Here is a 13,718-nt window from a genome sequence, read left to right on the forward strand (position 1 = left end):
ATTGCTTTTACTCTTGGGTGTGTGTGTTACCATCTTAGTTTGTTTGTACTTAGATTTCATACCTCACCATGGAAAGCATGAATGCCTTTGGCTTTAGTGATTTTTCAAAGGTTATTGGTCAAGCGAGTATAGGAGGCAAACCTATTTTGGTCATGATGGGGGTGACACTTTTTGTGCAAGTAGTATTTCTATAGCGGGTAGGATCTTGCCCACCTAACCCTCTCAATGCATTTTTCCAAACGGAAAAAATAAAAAATGATCACACCGGCTCAGCTGTTGTCTGTCCCAGACCTAGACTGTGGGCAGGATGGTGGTATTGGATCTGCAGGACGCCCGTTTCCGTATACCCAACATGCTGGTGTTACCTGCGATTTGTGGTTGGACAGGAGTATTTTAAGTTTGCTGTGCTCCATTTTGGTCTCATCAGTGACCCAATAAAAGTGATGGTGGAAGTGATAGTACATATTTGGAGATCCAGTTTGCCATCTTGCCCTACCTCAATGACTGTCTGCTGATGGTGGGCTTGCTGCAGGCAGTCATCAGCCACTTCCAAACTATGGTGAACCTCCGGTCATCTTTAGAGTTCACTACCAATGTGTCCAAGTCACACCTGACTCCTACCTAGAAGCTTCTTTTCATTGGAGCATTCTGGACATGATTCGGTTTTCAGTCTTTCCCCTGAGAAAGAGAGTCCAGGACATTCAGACTATGATCTGGATCTTTCAGACTCTGTCCTGGATTTAAGTGACGTTAACTCTGAGGCAGCTGGAACTGATAGCCTCCTGCTGGTCGAGCATGCCAGGTGGCATATGCTGGGACAGTGCAGTGGGTTCTGAAGAGTCAGTGGGCTCAACGTCAAGGGGTCCTCCCTGACTACGTTCAGATTTCAAAGAAGACTGCAAGAGATCTGGAGAGGTGATTACTGGACATCGATTGAGCCTGCGGTAGACCCTTTTTCCTTTCCCACCCAAAGCTGGCAGTGGTGAACGATGCGTTGCTTCTGGGTTTGTGTGGTCATCTGAGAGAGGTAGACAGTGGAGGCTTGTGGCCTCTGATGGAGTCCAGGCTCCACATCAACCTTCTGGAACTGAAGGCCATCCACCTGGCATTGAAAGCCTTCCTTCCATCCAACAAGGGAAGGCTTGTGCAGGTGCTCACGGACAACACCACTGTGATTTGACAGTTGAACGAACAAGGCTGGAGGGGTGGGGGATTCAGACCTGAATACAAGAGTCCTTGCACCTCAGGAACTGGATAGAGCACAAAGAAGCCACCTGGCAGGATCACTGAATGTGAGGGCAGACAAGCTCACCTGTCAGTGTCACATCACAAGTGGCATTTACACCCTGGGGTGGCTTAGGGTCGCTTCAACAAATGGGGAGCACGTTGGCTGGATTTGATCAACAATGCAGAGAACGAGCAATGTCAGCACTTTTGTGTGTTGAAGTTTTCTTCTTCGAGATGTGTTCCACCTCAGGTAGACCGTGGGACAATGGTATGCCTTTCTTCCAGTATCGCTCCTGCCCTTAGTTCTCAACAAGATCAGGACTGACCACGTCATCCTAGAGGCTGTGGATTGGGCATGGAGAGCATGGTATCCAGGACTCCTGGGCTCTAAAATCTATCCTCTGATCAGGCTGCCCCTTCGGGAGGACCTGTTGTCACACCAGCAGGGATCAGCCTTCGCAAACTCCATCTTCATTCATGGAGATTGAGTGGTGACAGCTGAATAACTTTAACTTTATCCTGGAGATGGTTGATGTCCTCTTGGCAGCCAAGCTTCCCTCGACTAAAACTATATGCCTTGGGACAGATTTGTGGCTTGCTGCGGTACTTAGAAGATTGACCCGGTTCAGGCCAAGTTATATCAGGTTTTATTGTTTGTTTTGTCTGTAGTATGGCAAGGTCTTACCTTGGCCACAGTTAAAGGGTAGCTTTTGGCTCTTTCTGCATTTTTTTGCGGTTGCCGAATCAGACCCTTGTGCAAGTCTCCTGTTATGATATTTTTTGAAAGGGTTGCAATATTTCCTTCCTCCCTCTCCCTTTTTCATGCCACAGTGAGGTCTAACTGGGTCCTCACCTTTCTAATGTGCACTCCATTTTAGCCTCTTCACAGCTGCCCTTGTGGGTCCTTATCCTCAACACAGTGTTCCTCATCACCATAACAGCGGCAGGGTATGAGAGTGAACTTTGAGCTCTGCGTCACCTGCTGTACACCATCTTCTTCCCAGACAAACTGGTTCTGCAGAATCGGTCATTCTTGCTGCTACAAGTTGTGATGCCTTTCCACATTGGTCAAACCATCACCTTGCCCGCGTAAAATACTCAGCTTCACCCTTCTAGGAGGAGGGAGAGACTCTCTCTCTTTGACCCAAGAGAGCGCTGAGCTTCTTCATAAATCGTACCAAAGACCACAGGGTGGATGATCAGCTCTTTATGGGGTTTGGTGGAGCGAATAAAAGTCAAGGCTATGCAGAAGAAATCCCTTTTCCACAGAATTGTGCTCTGAGTTAAGATGCATTACGCACTGGCCAAAAAGCAGCATCCAGAAGGACTGATTGCTTATTCTACCACCACTATATTAAGAGAGTCCCTGTCTTAGACATTAGCCATGCGGTGACATGGACGTCCCTCCATACTTTCACAGAGCATTATTGCCTGGAAAGTCAGGTCCACTGATTTTTGCCTGCATGGTTCTACAGGTCTTTCTGGTTTGAGTCCAGCCACAGCCCCCCTCCAATTAGGAACTGCTTAGTTATCTGTTAACAAATTGAGGAATCTGTCGCTAGAAATCTCTCTCAGAAGAACAAGTTACTTACCATCAGTAACATTCTTTCTGGTAGAGACTATATCTAGCCACAGATTTCTCACTGACCATCACATCCTCCTTGTTCTGTGACTGAACTGTAGCTCTTAATAAAATCCTAAGTCTACGATTTTTCACATTGGTCACACCAATTTGCTTTTGGGGCTGTGCGTCTGTGGGATGCAGACAGTGTGACGTCAGTGCGCCGGAGTGGTGCCTATGAAGGGTTTGCATGTTATTTTCCAAAGCAGAAAACTTCACTTCAGAGCTGCATAGCACCACCTATCGGCACCCAGGGGTACTGCTATAATGTTTCCAGATCCAGTCTGATGCCTGGGGAATATTCAAAAGATGAGGAATCTGTAACTAGATAGTCTACCAGAAAGAGCATTATTACCAAAGGCTAGTAACTTAAGTTGAATGTTCATATGCCTCTGGTTCTTTTCTAAAGTTTATGATTTGTTCAGTATGGTAACAAATGGTATATTTCTAGGCAGCAACATGGATTCAAGGATTGACAACAAAAATGGTTCAACAGCACAGTATCTACAAATATGTGACATTACCACAAACAGAACATTTAAACAGAAGGCAAAGAAAAGAAGAAGAGGTGAAGCAAGGCAATGGCAAACTGGTAAAATGCTTGATTTTCTTAGAACTGTAATGATTCAGTTGTTGGGCTTTGCTCTATTGATCCCTTTCTCATCTAAATTAAAAGAACGTCTGCTGTAATTGTGTAGCAGAGACACTGTACCAAGAAATCACCCCGTACTGTTCAGTGGATTTCTAACCAGAATGAGGACAAGAGGTGCCCATGTGCACATCTTAGGGAGCACCCACTCTTTAGGTTTGATCATTTCAAGCAAAGCCTATTTTATTATCCGAGACAAAGTACAGCATGTCCATATTCTGTCTTATTCTAACAGACACCTTGACCAACGGTTGTGCAGTGTCACCACACAATTATAATTATACCAGTAAATGTGTTTGCTTTAAAAGTGTGTGTTTGTTCTGTTAACACCAACAACAATGTTTAATTCCTAAAATCTGGATAATGTGACTGGGCATCTTACAGGTAGCATCCCACCATGCTTTCCTTATCCAAGTATAAGGTGGATGCTTTGAGCATTCTCTCCCTAGAAGCCCACAAGTGGGAACTTAATCCTGAAGTATAATCCTGACTATAATGATATTTTCCAGAGCGGATCTTGTCCCCACTGACCATATCAGGAAGTATGCTTCTATTCGTGCCCTACACTTTCCTCTGGATGGTTCACTTGAGACATGCCTCCGGGTTTTTTTTGTCACAGGGTTTGCTTTACACATTCCCACCAATCCAATTTTAGCCAGAGGTCTTGCTGCAGGTGCAAGAGTGTTGAGGAACACAAGTGATCCCTATTGTCCCAGACTGGGAGAGAAGGATTTGATATGTTGAAGATCAGTACTCTGCCCCCTTCTCTTCTTCCACACAGGGCACACCTGCTTTTGCAGCAGGATAATCAGGTCATCCATCCCAATCCTCTGATGTTGGGCTGCACCTGTGAAGAATGAGTGGTGCTAACTGCAGTCACCCTGTTTGACATCAGGACTTGCAGACATTATTTTAGCCACCTAAAAACCTGACACAATCCATTTATGAGAGCTGCTGAAATAGGTTTAAGTGGGGAGAGTTTGAAGGCCTGAACACCTTTAAGCTTTTCATTTGTGAAGCTCGATGCTTTGTATAGGAGTGCCTGGAACTGGCTACTGTAAATGGTTATTTGGCTGCACTATCCACCGTGATGTGTCTGCCCTACCTGCCATCCTTGTTCAAGTCAAAACTAGTGGAATGTTTTCTGAAAGGTTTACTTATTTATTTTCTCCCCTTTTGTTTATTGTTCCACATTGGAATTTGAATCTTGTGGTGTTTCTTATGGCTACCCGTTTGAGTCAATTCACAGTGCAAGTTCAACGACTTATTCTGAAAACAGTTTTTAGTGGTTGTAAATTTGGGACTGAGCTACAGGCCCTCCTGGGCCAGCCACCTTTCACAGTATTCTACCTGGATAAACTTGTACCAGTGTTTTTTTTTTTTTTTTATTACCATAAAGAGTTTGGGCTTGATTTAGAACTTGGCAGACAGGTTACTCTGTCACAATGGTGGCAGATATCCCATCTGCCGAAATCTCAATCCCATCATATACTATGGGATTTAGATTTCGGCGCACGGGATATCCCTCACCGTCGTGACCAAGTAACCTGTCCTCGAGTTCTAAATCAGGCCTGTTATTTATATAATTTTGTGTATGAAACATGACATTTGGCAAGCATGCAACAAAGAAGACAGTGAAAGAGTAATAGTAAATACTACTCAAGAAAAAGAAAGAAAATCTCTGCAGCTGTCATAGACAAGTCAGGCCCATCAGTGATTAATACTACTCAAGAAAAAGAAAGAAAATCTCTGCAGCTGTCATAGACAAGTCAGGCCCATCAGTGACTCGGCATGGCTTCAGATGCAGCCTCTCATTAAGTGGGACCATGGGGTTGGTTATTCTCTTAATTTGTGGAGTAGAACATGGACCACCCCCAAATTTTTCCAGGTTAATGTGTGGACGTGCTTATGTGGCTCACCTGATGGACCCCAGTCTAACACACTTGCGCTCATACATTCCACCTACCCCATCCCTCCTGTGTAATGCTGCACAATCAATACTCAAGTATCAGTTCCTGATGGTCCATCGCAGCCCTTCAGTGAGAACACATCATCCTGCATAGGGGCATAAATTTTGTTAACCATCTCCTCTCATCATTCCACATATCTTTCTGTATTTTCATCCACTCTAACCATATGTAACCTTTTTTCCTCTGCTAGGGCCCACTCTTGCTGATCGCTTTCCATTTGGCTATAAGTGGCGGTGCGGGCGCAGTCTAGTGAATTGCTATGTAACTCCTCGCTATTAGGAGTCTCAGAGATGGAAAGTGAGTACAGATCTCTGCACCAGCCCTTGGGGTCAGAAGTAGACCAAGTAGGTAATGTCTGGGTGCGACCTCCAAGTTGGTAGCACTAATACCCCCCTAAGCTCTTCCACCTATCTGCACCAATAATTCCGTATCGCTGGGTATGTGTAGGTCATATGTAGGAATGTTGCTGGGCTAGTGGTGCATCTCAGTCATCCCCTGTGCCGTATAGGAAATACTCTGTGCAGTCTCTGGGGAGTGAGGTATTGCAGTGCAGATAATGAAATTGCATCAGTTCGAATCGTTACTTGTGTCCTCTTTGACCTGTGCACTGGCCCTGTGGACCAAAGCCTCTCCTGTTCAGTACCTCTCTTAGATACTCCCAGCTCAGGGAGTCGAAGGTTTATTCAAAGTCAAGAGCCAGAAAAGCCCCCTCCTTCCTTTCTCCCCGGAATGAGTGCATGACATGTGACACGCACTGTAGTTTATTGTGTGTGCCCCCGTCTTGCCCCGGGATAAATCCACATTGATCTTAAAGCACCATATATGTTACCACCCCCCGCAGCCAATTGGTTATGGCCTTTGAGAGGACATAATGTCAACGTTTATCATTGACAAAGGTTTTGAAATCCTCACTATCGGGGCCTCCTGCATAGACTGAGGAAGAGTGCCCATGCAGTTTGCCTCTTGGAAGGTTTCAAGCAGTTTGGGGAGTAGTTGTGCTTTGTATTGTTGATACCACTCCACCGGGAGCCCATCAGGTCTCGATGCCTTCCACGGGGGCATGTTCCCTAGAGCATCCTTTAATTCCAACCCCCATAGGTCCGCTTCTATTGCTCATACTGTTTCCCAGTTAATCTGGGAGCCTCCACTTGATTCAGGAATCCCTCAGCATCTGCCAGAGCTATAGGGGTAGCATCTCTATGAAGGAGGGTCTTGATAGTCACCTGCGGAGACACCCCCCTTTTTCCACCCCCCACCCTCCCTTGGTGTAGTAAGACCCAATATCTGAGGATGGGGATGTTTACTTTCCGGCAGCCAGGCCAGCAGATGACCTGGTCTGTCACCTTTGTGGGATAATCACTGCCGATCATCCAGTCTCGTAAAGTTATGTAGGTGATCCCAGGTGTCCTGAAGTGCCCTTCGTGCTGCTACTTTTTGGTTGTCCCCACCATTGCGTCTCAGGGCCTTGCACTGTTGTGCTTCCAGTCATTTCTTGCCATCCCCCAGATCTTCCCCTAGTTGGCGACGGGTGCCACAGACTTCGGAGATGGACTTCCTGCAGGTCACCACTTTCTTCTTGTACCTCTTTCTTACTCATGCCAAAGGTGGAGTGTGACTTTCACATGGGCCAGTCCATTACTATTCCATCTGTCTTCCCTCCTCCACATTTCTGGAAGGAAGAGAAGAAACTGCATAGATGTGATGCTTGGCGAGTGGTTTCTTATTACATTGACCCCACATGTCACATGAGAGTAGATGAGCACCTCTTTGTTCAGTTTGGAGGATCCAAAGAAGGATAAGGTGGTAACCAGGCATGCAATTTCGCATTGGTTATGCTATGCATAAAGATCTGCTATGCCTTGACTGAGAAAGACCCTCCAGCTTCTTTTATGCTCACTCCACAAAGGCAATAGGTGCTGCCACTACTCTCACAAATGTATGCCAGTGGCTGATATTTACAGGATGTAATTTGGTCATCCCTGCATATGTTTGTGAAGCGTTCCTGCCGGGCTTCCCAGGCATCCAGTGATTGATACTTTGCCTGAACTGTGTTACAAGACTTCTTGGTTAACCAGCACTTTGGGGTGCTGGGGTACAAGTGAGGAATCTGCCAAAAGTGGTATTCCTTTTGTTAATAAACTTTTTTAATTTTCTGAAAATTGTGCACAGTATCAGAGATAATATAAAGTAGAATTTCTTAAATACCACTTTTGTTTTATCTTTTTCCACTTCATTATCTCATTAAACATATGTAAAATTGCATATTTCCACATTAAGGTTATGTTAACATAGATATATGTTATATACTGTATTTTTCAAAATGGTCTGTTGTGGGGTGGAGTTTGGGGGTCTATCAGTAAAGAAAAATGTACTTACCTTCCATAATGATATGTTTGAGCCATGTTTGGCTGTAGATACACATGCTGTGCGTACTCCTGCCATCTAGTGTTGGGACTCGATGTGTGCAAGTTGATTTTCTTCAAAGAAGTCTTCTGAGTCACGAGATACAGTGACTTTTTCTCTTGGTGCTCAACTCCATTGTTAGATTGTTTTCCTTCCATTTTGGATACGGAATTGTGCTCTTGTACTCTAGTTTATCACTGTTGCAGTGCTATTTTCTGTCTGCTCCTCTGTCAATATTGTTAACAACCGTGTCTTCTCTTTCCATCTCGGGTCGATGTTTGTGGCTTCGCTCGAGCGGTGTTTGGGTCGACCCCGACCCATCATGGGCCTCGCCCTTCAGACCTGTTTTCATCAACCGATCACATCTCACCACCATGCCTCAAAGGTGATGGAACAGATGCTATTCTCCTACTGTCCTCAATGACATGCAAAGTACCCTCGGACTGACCTTCATCTGGTGTGTAATTTGTACCTCTCTCCTGAGCACAAAGAGGCTTTCTTTCGATTCCTTTCACACCTTCCCCTTCAAGAAGACCCTACGTGAGGATCTGGCCTTTCGTCTTCAGATGTCACATAGGAGTGTAGGTGCCACCCTGGACCTATTCGGCACCGAGGACTTCAGGTAGAGCACCACACTATCCATAGCCATCGGCCGCAGAAGATGATCTTCTCCCCGAATGAGAGATCTGGCTCTGATCTCAAGGTCGAGGATCTTTAACCACTGAACCCTGGGTGTTCACCAAGTGCCTCACGGTGGTAGCTGCCTATCCGAGCAGGCAGGACGATCATGTATTCCCCTACCTGGACGACTGACTGATCAAAAGTGCCACCCACCACACACAAATTACAATGAATCTCCTACACAACTTCGCGTTTACCGTAAACGCCACAAAATCCCACCTCTAAGCCTTCCATATCCAGCCATACCATACCTAAGGCAGTTCTAAACTCAGAGGTTGAGATAGCCTATCCAAACTCTCACAGGGGGGGGCCAAGTGTAAGAGGTTTGTGTTATACTGTCATTCAAAGCAGATCAACCCTTTAACAGCCACAGTGCAGGAAATTGTCAGCTGTCTGCTTCACTTGCAGGTTTGTGAACTGGCATTCAGCTCTATATTGCATACCTGAACAATGTGGCCACATATCTGTAGGACAGACAAGATGTGTCTCTCTCTTCTTCTTGATGGATACCAGTCTTCAAGGCTTTCATGGAGGGTCTCAGGAGAGTCATCCCCCCTCGGATCCTACCGGCTCCAGCTTGCAACTGCCATATTGTACTGACTAGACTCATGGGTCTTCTGTTTGAGCCCCCTTCAGTTCCTCTCATGAAAGATGGCATTTGTGGTTGCCATCACTTCACTCAAGTGTGTAAGTGAGCTACAGGCATTAACCTTACAAGAAGCTTTCTTCCAAGTACATAAGAATAGGGTTGTCCTCTGCACTTTCCCCAAATTCCTTCTTAAAGAAGTTTGCCAGTTGCTTCTTAATCAATCCATTAAACTCCATGTTTTCTTCCCACAAACTGACTCAGTTGCGGCACAGGCTGTTCATACTTTGGAAGTCAAATGAGCCCTCATGTACTTCATTGATAGAACTAAGTCATTTAGTAACACACAACAGTTTGTTGCTTTCTCCACCCCATAAACAGAGGACTCTGTCCTAATCAGTCATTGCCAGGCGGATAGTGAGATGCATCCAGATTTATGCTAAAGCTAAAAGGACCTACTATGGCCTTTCTGGGAACATTCCAATAGCTGATATATGCAAAACAGCTACATGGCCTACCCCACGCTCCGCAAAAACATTACTGTGTGGATGTCCTAGCCCACCAGTAAGTCAGTGTTAGCCAGGCAATACTCTGTACACTTTTTCAATCTACGCAACACCCACAGGCTAACTACCGCTTTTTGGGGTAGACTACTTTGCAGTCTATGCACAGCATGTGTATCTACAGCCACACATGCTCAAACTGAAATTTGTAGTTCCCCTGTAAGCATCTGTTCATGTCTTGTTGTGCTGTAGATTTACATGCTCCTACCCGCCTCCATGGACGCTTAAGGCCGCTGCAGTGTCCTTTACTATCTCTTCTCCCTCTTACACATGGACATCTAATATATTGCTTCGCTTCATGTTGCACCCTCACCCGCTGTGCAGGAAGACATAAATTTGATGACCAAGCACATTACCAACAAAAGGAGGAGTCACTGAACTCGTGCCTCAAAAGACTTCTTCAACGAAAATCAACTTCCATTCATCCAGGCCCAACAATAGGTGGCAGGAGAATGCACAGTATGTGAATCTACAGCCCTTTATGCCACAAAAAGATGCTTACAGGGTAAGTAACATTTTGCTTCTTATGTTATGCAGTATGCAAATTTCACAGTGCTTGGGTACTGCAGTTTTCATATTGATGACTCTAATCGGAAGACTGCAGCGCAGTTAGTGAGCACTATGCAAGATTTCGACCTAATACAAACAGTTAAGGGGCCCACTTGCAATGGTGGCCACTCACTTGAACTTATATTTACTAACATCCCTTCATTACTTGTGGGAAACAACTTGTTCGCTAATTTGGACTAATCATTTTTAGTACCATTGATTGGAAAATATCGATATCCAACGGCAAGTAGACAGGCAAAATAGTGTTAATCGCCCATATAATTTCTTATCAGAGGTAAATTTATAGCAGATCTGCTCACACATTAACATTTATTTACCTGAGGTAATTAAGGAATCAGTTCATTTTCATTGCAGCTCTGGGTCAAGGACTTAATAGGTTAGCTCCCCTTAAAAAAAGGGGGGGGGGGGAGAACGGAACAAAAAATCGCAGCAGCTTGTATTTTCAAAGCTCGAAAATTTTTGTTGTAAACAATTGGAGAGAGTTTGGAGATGTGAATAGAGATGTAAAGATAAGTTAATCTATAAAACAGTGCTAGAAATATTTCAGAAAAATATTAAGAAGTCAGTGGCAGATTTCTTTAGAGAACAAATTGCAGAGGCAGAAAACTCTTCTAGAGCTGTCTTCCAAATTGTCTAAACGTTTTTAAATCCAAAACCTGTTAAATGCGATCCCTGCGTCTCAGGCTCTTGTGGATAATCTCTCCTTATTTTTCCATGAAAAGGTGGAAAACATTTATTCTAGTTTTGATGGAATAAGAAACAACACCCAGATTGTATCACTTCATGATTTTGCCGCCGACCACAAGGGATCTCGGTTTATAATCTGTGAATAAATATTAATTGAAAATTCAGAACAGACTATTCTAAAACTTAAATCAAGTTCCCCTAGTGATGTGCTCTCCGTATATTTTTAATCAGGCAGCATCCTATTTTGATCAATTCATTATTCAATGTGTTACTCAGCCAAGCAAAATTTCCAACTGTCTGGAAAAAGACCCGTGTCTGACCTCTGCTGAAAAAGACTAATGGTGATCTATTAATTTTGAGTAATTATAGACCCATTTAGAGCCGGGTCTGGTGGCTTAGTTGTCTAATGCGTCCACTGTAGGGGCATGTGTTTGACCTCCTGGTCACAGGATCAAATCCTGGCGGGTCCACTCAGCTTTTCATGCTAAATTCTGAGGTCGATAAAATGAGTACCATTGAGTTGGTAAACAATAAAAATCTGTTTTTCAGCGCCAAGAGGCCTACGGGTGAATGTGCACTTTACAAATATACATGTTATGTATTTCATTTCTTACTGCAATGGGGAAAATGTTGGCAACTCTGATTAATGTCCAGATGACAAGTCATTTAGTAAAAACAGCATTCTTCGCATGTCTCGATCTGGTTTCTGAGCAGAGTTTAGCACTCAATCGACCCAATAGGAGATAAAAGGGTCTCATCAGGACGAGGATGGCCTGGGAGAACTTATGTCTTGAATTGGATTCAGAGTAAAGGCAGAAATAAATCCTTCTGTATGAATGCTAAGTGCCACCAAGTAAAAGCACCAAAGAAGACCCAGAATGAGGAGGCATACTCATGGAATAATAGCTGTGAGAAAATTACCGGGAATAAGACACAATGGTGTAGATAACCCGCAATGGACTCCACAATGAGAGCAAGGCAATAACACCACAGCCCTGATGGACTACCAGTATCGAAATTGAAATGCAGTCAACTGTACTTGCAAACAAACATTTGATAATTCACAAGCATTGTGTGAATAAACAATTGTGTTATTTGTCAAAGATTGTATCATACCTTTTTGTGCATACCAGTATACCATTGATTTTCATGTATTGCCTCACTTTCTTGTTGGGTTATGGTTGTTGCTCACTTGGGTGTCACCTTGCACTTGTAGTGTCTCACAATTCAGTTAAGTTATTATTTATAAGGTGAAATAAATCCACTTTTTTACCTGGAAATCTAGTAGATTGTTTTGAGATGGCATTACATTACAGTTATTGTGTTGTATTGTTCAATATTTCTAATCACATTTGGCTGGATTATGCAAATGTACTAATTCTGGGTGCACCAAAACACTGGTAAATATGCTGCAAAGAGTGCAACATGTGAATGGAAATACTGATCTTAAATGTTCCCAAAAGGTAGTCTGGGGGACACAGGCCCGGTGCTACTACAGTGCTTACCTGCCAAGCAAGGAGTTAAGTTTCAGGCTGTAATGATTACCCATAAGGCCGTACACAAAAGGGGTCCACTGTATATTCAGAAGAAAATAAAAAAAATGCATACCTCTGTGAACACTGCGCTCAGAAAGCCAAAATCTCCTATGTGCCCTTAGGATACATAAAACTACAGCAGGTGGTGTATCATATGCCTTTCAGGGTGCTACTTCTGGAACTCCCTGTCAGACCATCTTCAAGGCACAATTTCTGAATGTCTGTAAATCTAATCTAAAAACTTGTTTGCTTAGAAAAAGGTAGAAAATGTTTTCAGGAGAGTACAGATATTGTCCTCTTTTTCATATTTGCCTACTTTAGCATCAGTGTACCATTACAACACAATGGGGTGACCAATAGACCATAGGACCTGGGTATAATCTAGTACAAACAACACTGTGGGCCCAATGGGAAATATAAAAGGCACTTATGGAAATAAAGACTAATAATACAGGCCTCCACTAGCAGGGTTAACGCTAACTGCCTGGACAGAGTTGAAAAGAGTGGAGACATTTGCATAAAGGATGTTTTCATCCACTAACCTCGCCTTCAGATCAGTCAATGCCAGTTGCTTGCTAGGTAGATAATTTTACTTGTTATGGGACATGGTCTCAGAAATCTTGTCAGCAGTCGTAGAAGACATCTGCACCAATTTGGCGCAGATAATTCAAGGTGACCAGGACACTGCCAAATATGCCATACTATTAGTCATGGACACGACAGACCGATTAGGCAAGCAGGACAGAGAAAGCATGGTGCTGCTGCATCACACATGGATGAGAACCACAGGCTTCTATTAGGTGACGTTGATGCATTGCTCATGGTCACACCATTTGATGGATCTCTGTTTTATGGCAAGAAGACAGACTTCTCCCTGGAGTGCTTTAAAAACATTAGATACACTGCATGCTCCCTTGGTTTCTTCACACCCGGAAGGCAGTATCCCCTAAAATTTTGCCCCTTTTGAGGGTTTTCACCTATCAGCAGTGTCGCTGCCCCAACAGCAACCACCACAGTATATTTGAAGTTGGGGATCTAGCAGATAATGTCCAGGACCAGAGGGATAACAGACCTCCCAGTTCCCCAGTGTCCAGCATCAGCCTCCAAACCTTTTTACTTTGCCTTCAGGGACAATTTGGTAAGCGGAATGATCAGTCATTTTCTCCACAGCTGGTAGGTAATAATATCTGACAGATGGTTCCTGAAGATAGTCCAAGATGGCTACT

At 44.0% G+C, this 13,718-nt stretch overlaps 1 protein-coding gene across 2 annotated transcripts in view; it reads left to right on the forward strand.

The window, feature by feature from the left end:
* ZNF711 (zinc finger protein 711) overlaps positions 1–13,718 on the forward strand; it is a 267,445-nt gene that overhangs the window by 203,501 nt on the left and 50,226 nt on the right. The window contains exon 8 of one of the 2 annotated variants that reach the window (XM_069212629.1): positions 3,300–3,440. The exons of the other annotated variant lie outside the window; for it this stretch is intronic. Coding sequence (XP_069068730.1) covers positions 3,300–3,440 — 141 coding nt within the window. The remainder of the gene's footprint in view (positions 1–3,299; positions 3,441–13,718) is intronic. 2 annotated transcript variants of the gene reach the window in all.

This window comes from Pleurodeles waltl, chromosome 2_1 (assembly GCF_031143425.1).
Source record: "Pleurodeles waltl isolate 20211129_DDA chromosome 2_1, aPleWal1.hap1.20221129, whole genome shotgun sequence".
NCBI classification, from domain to species: domain Eukaryota; kingdom Metazoa; phylum Chordata; class Amphibia; order Caudata; family Salamandridae; genus Pleurodeles; species Pleurodeles waltl.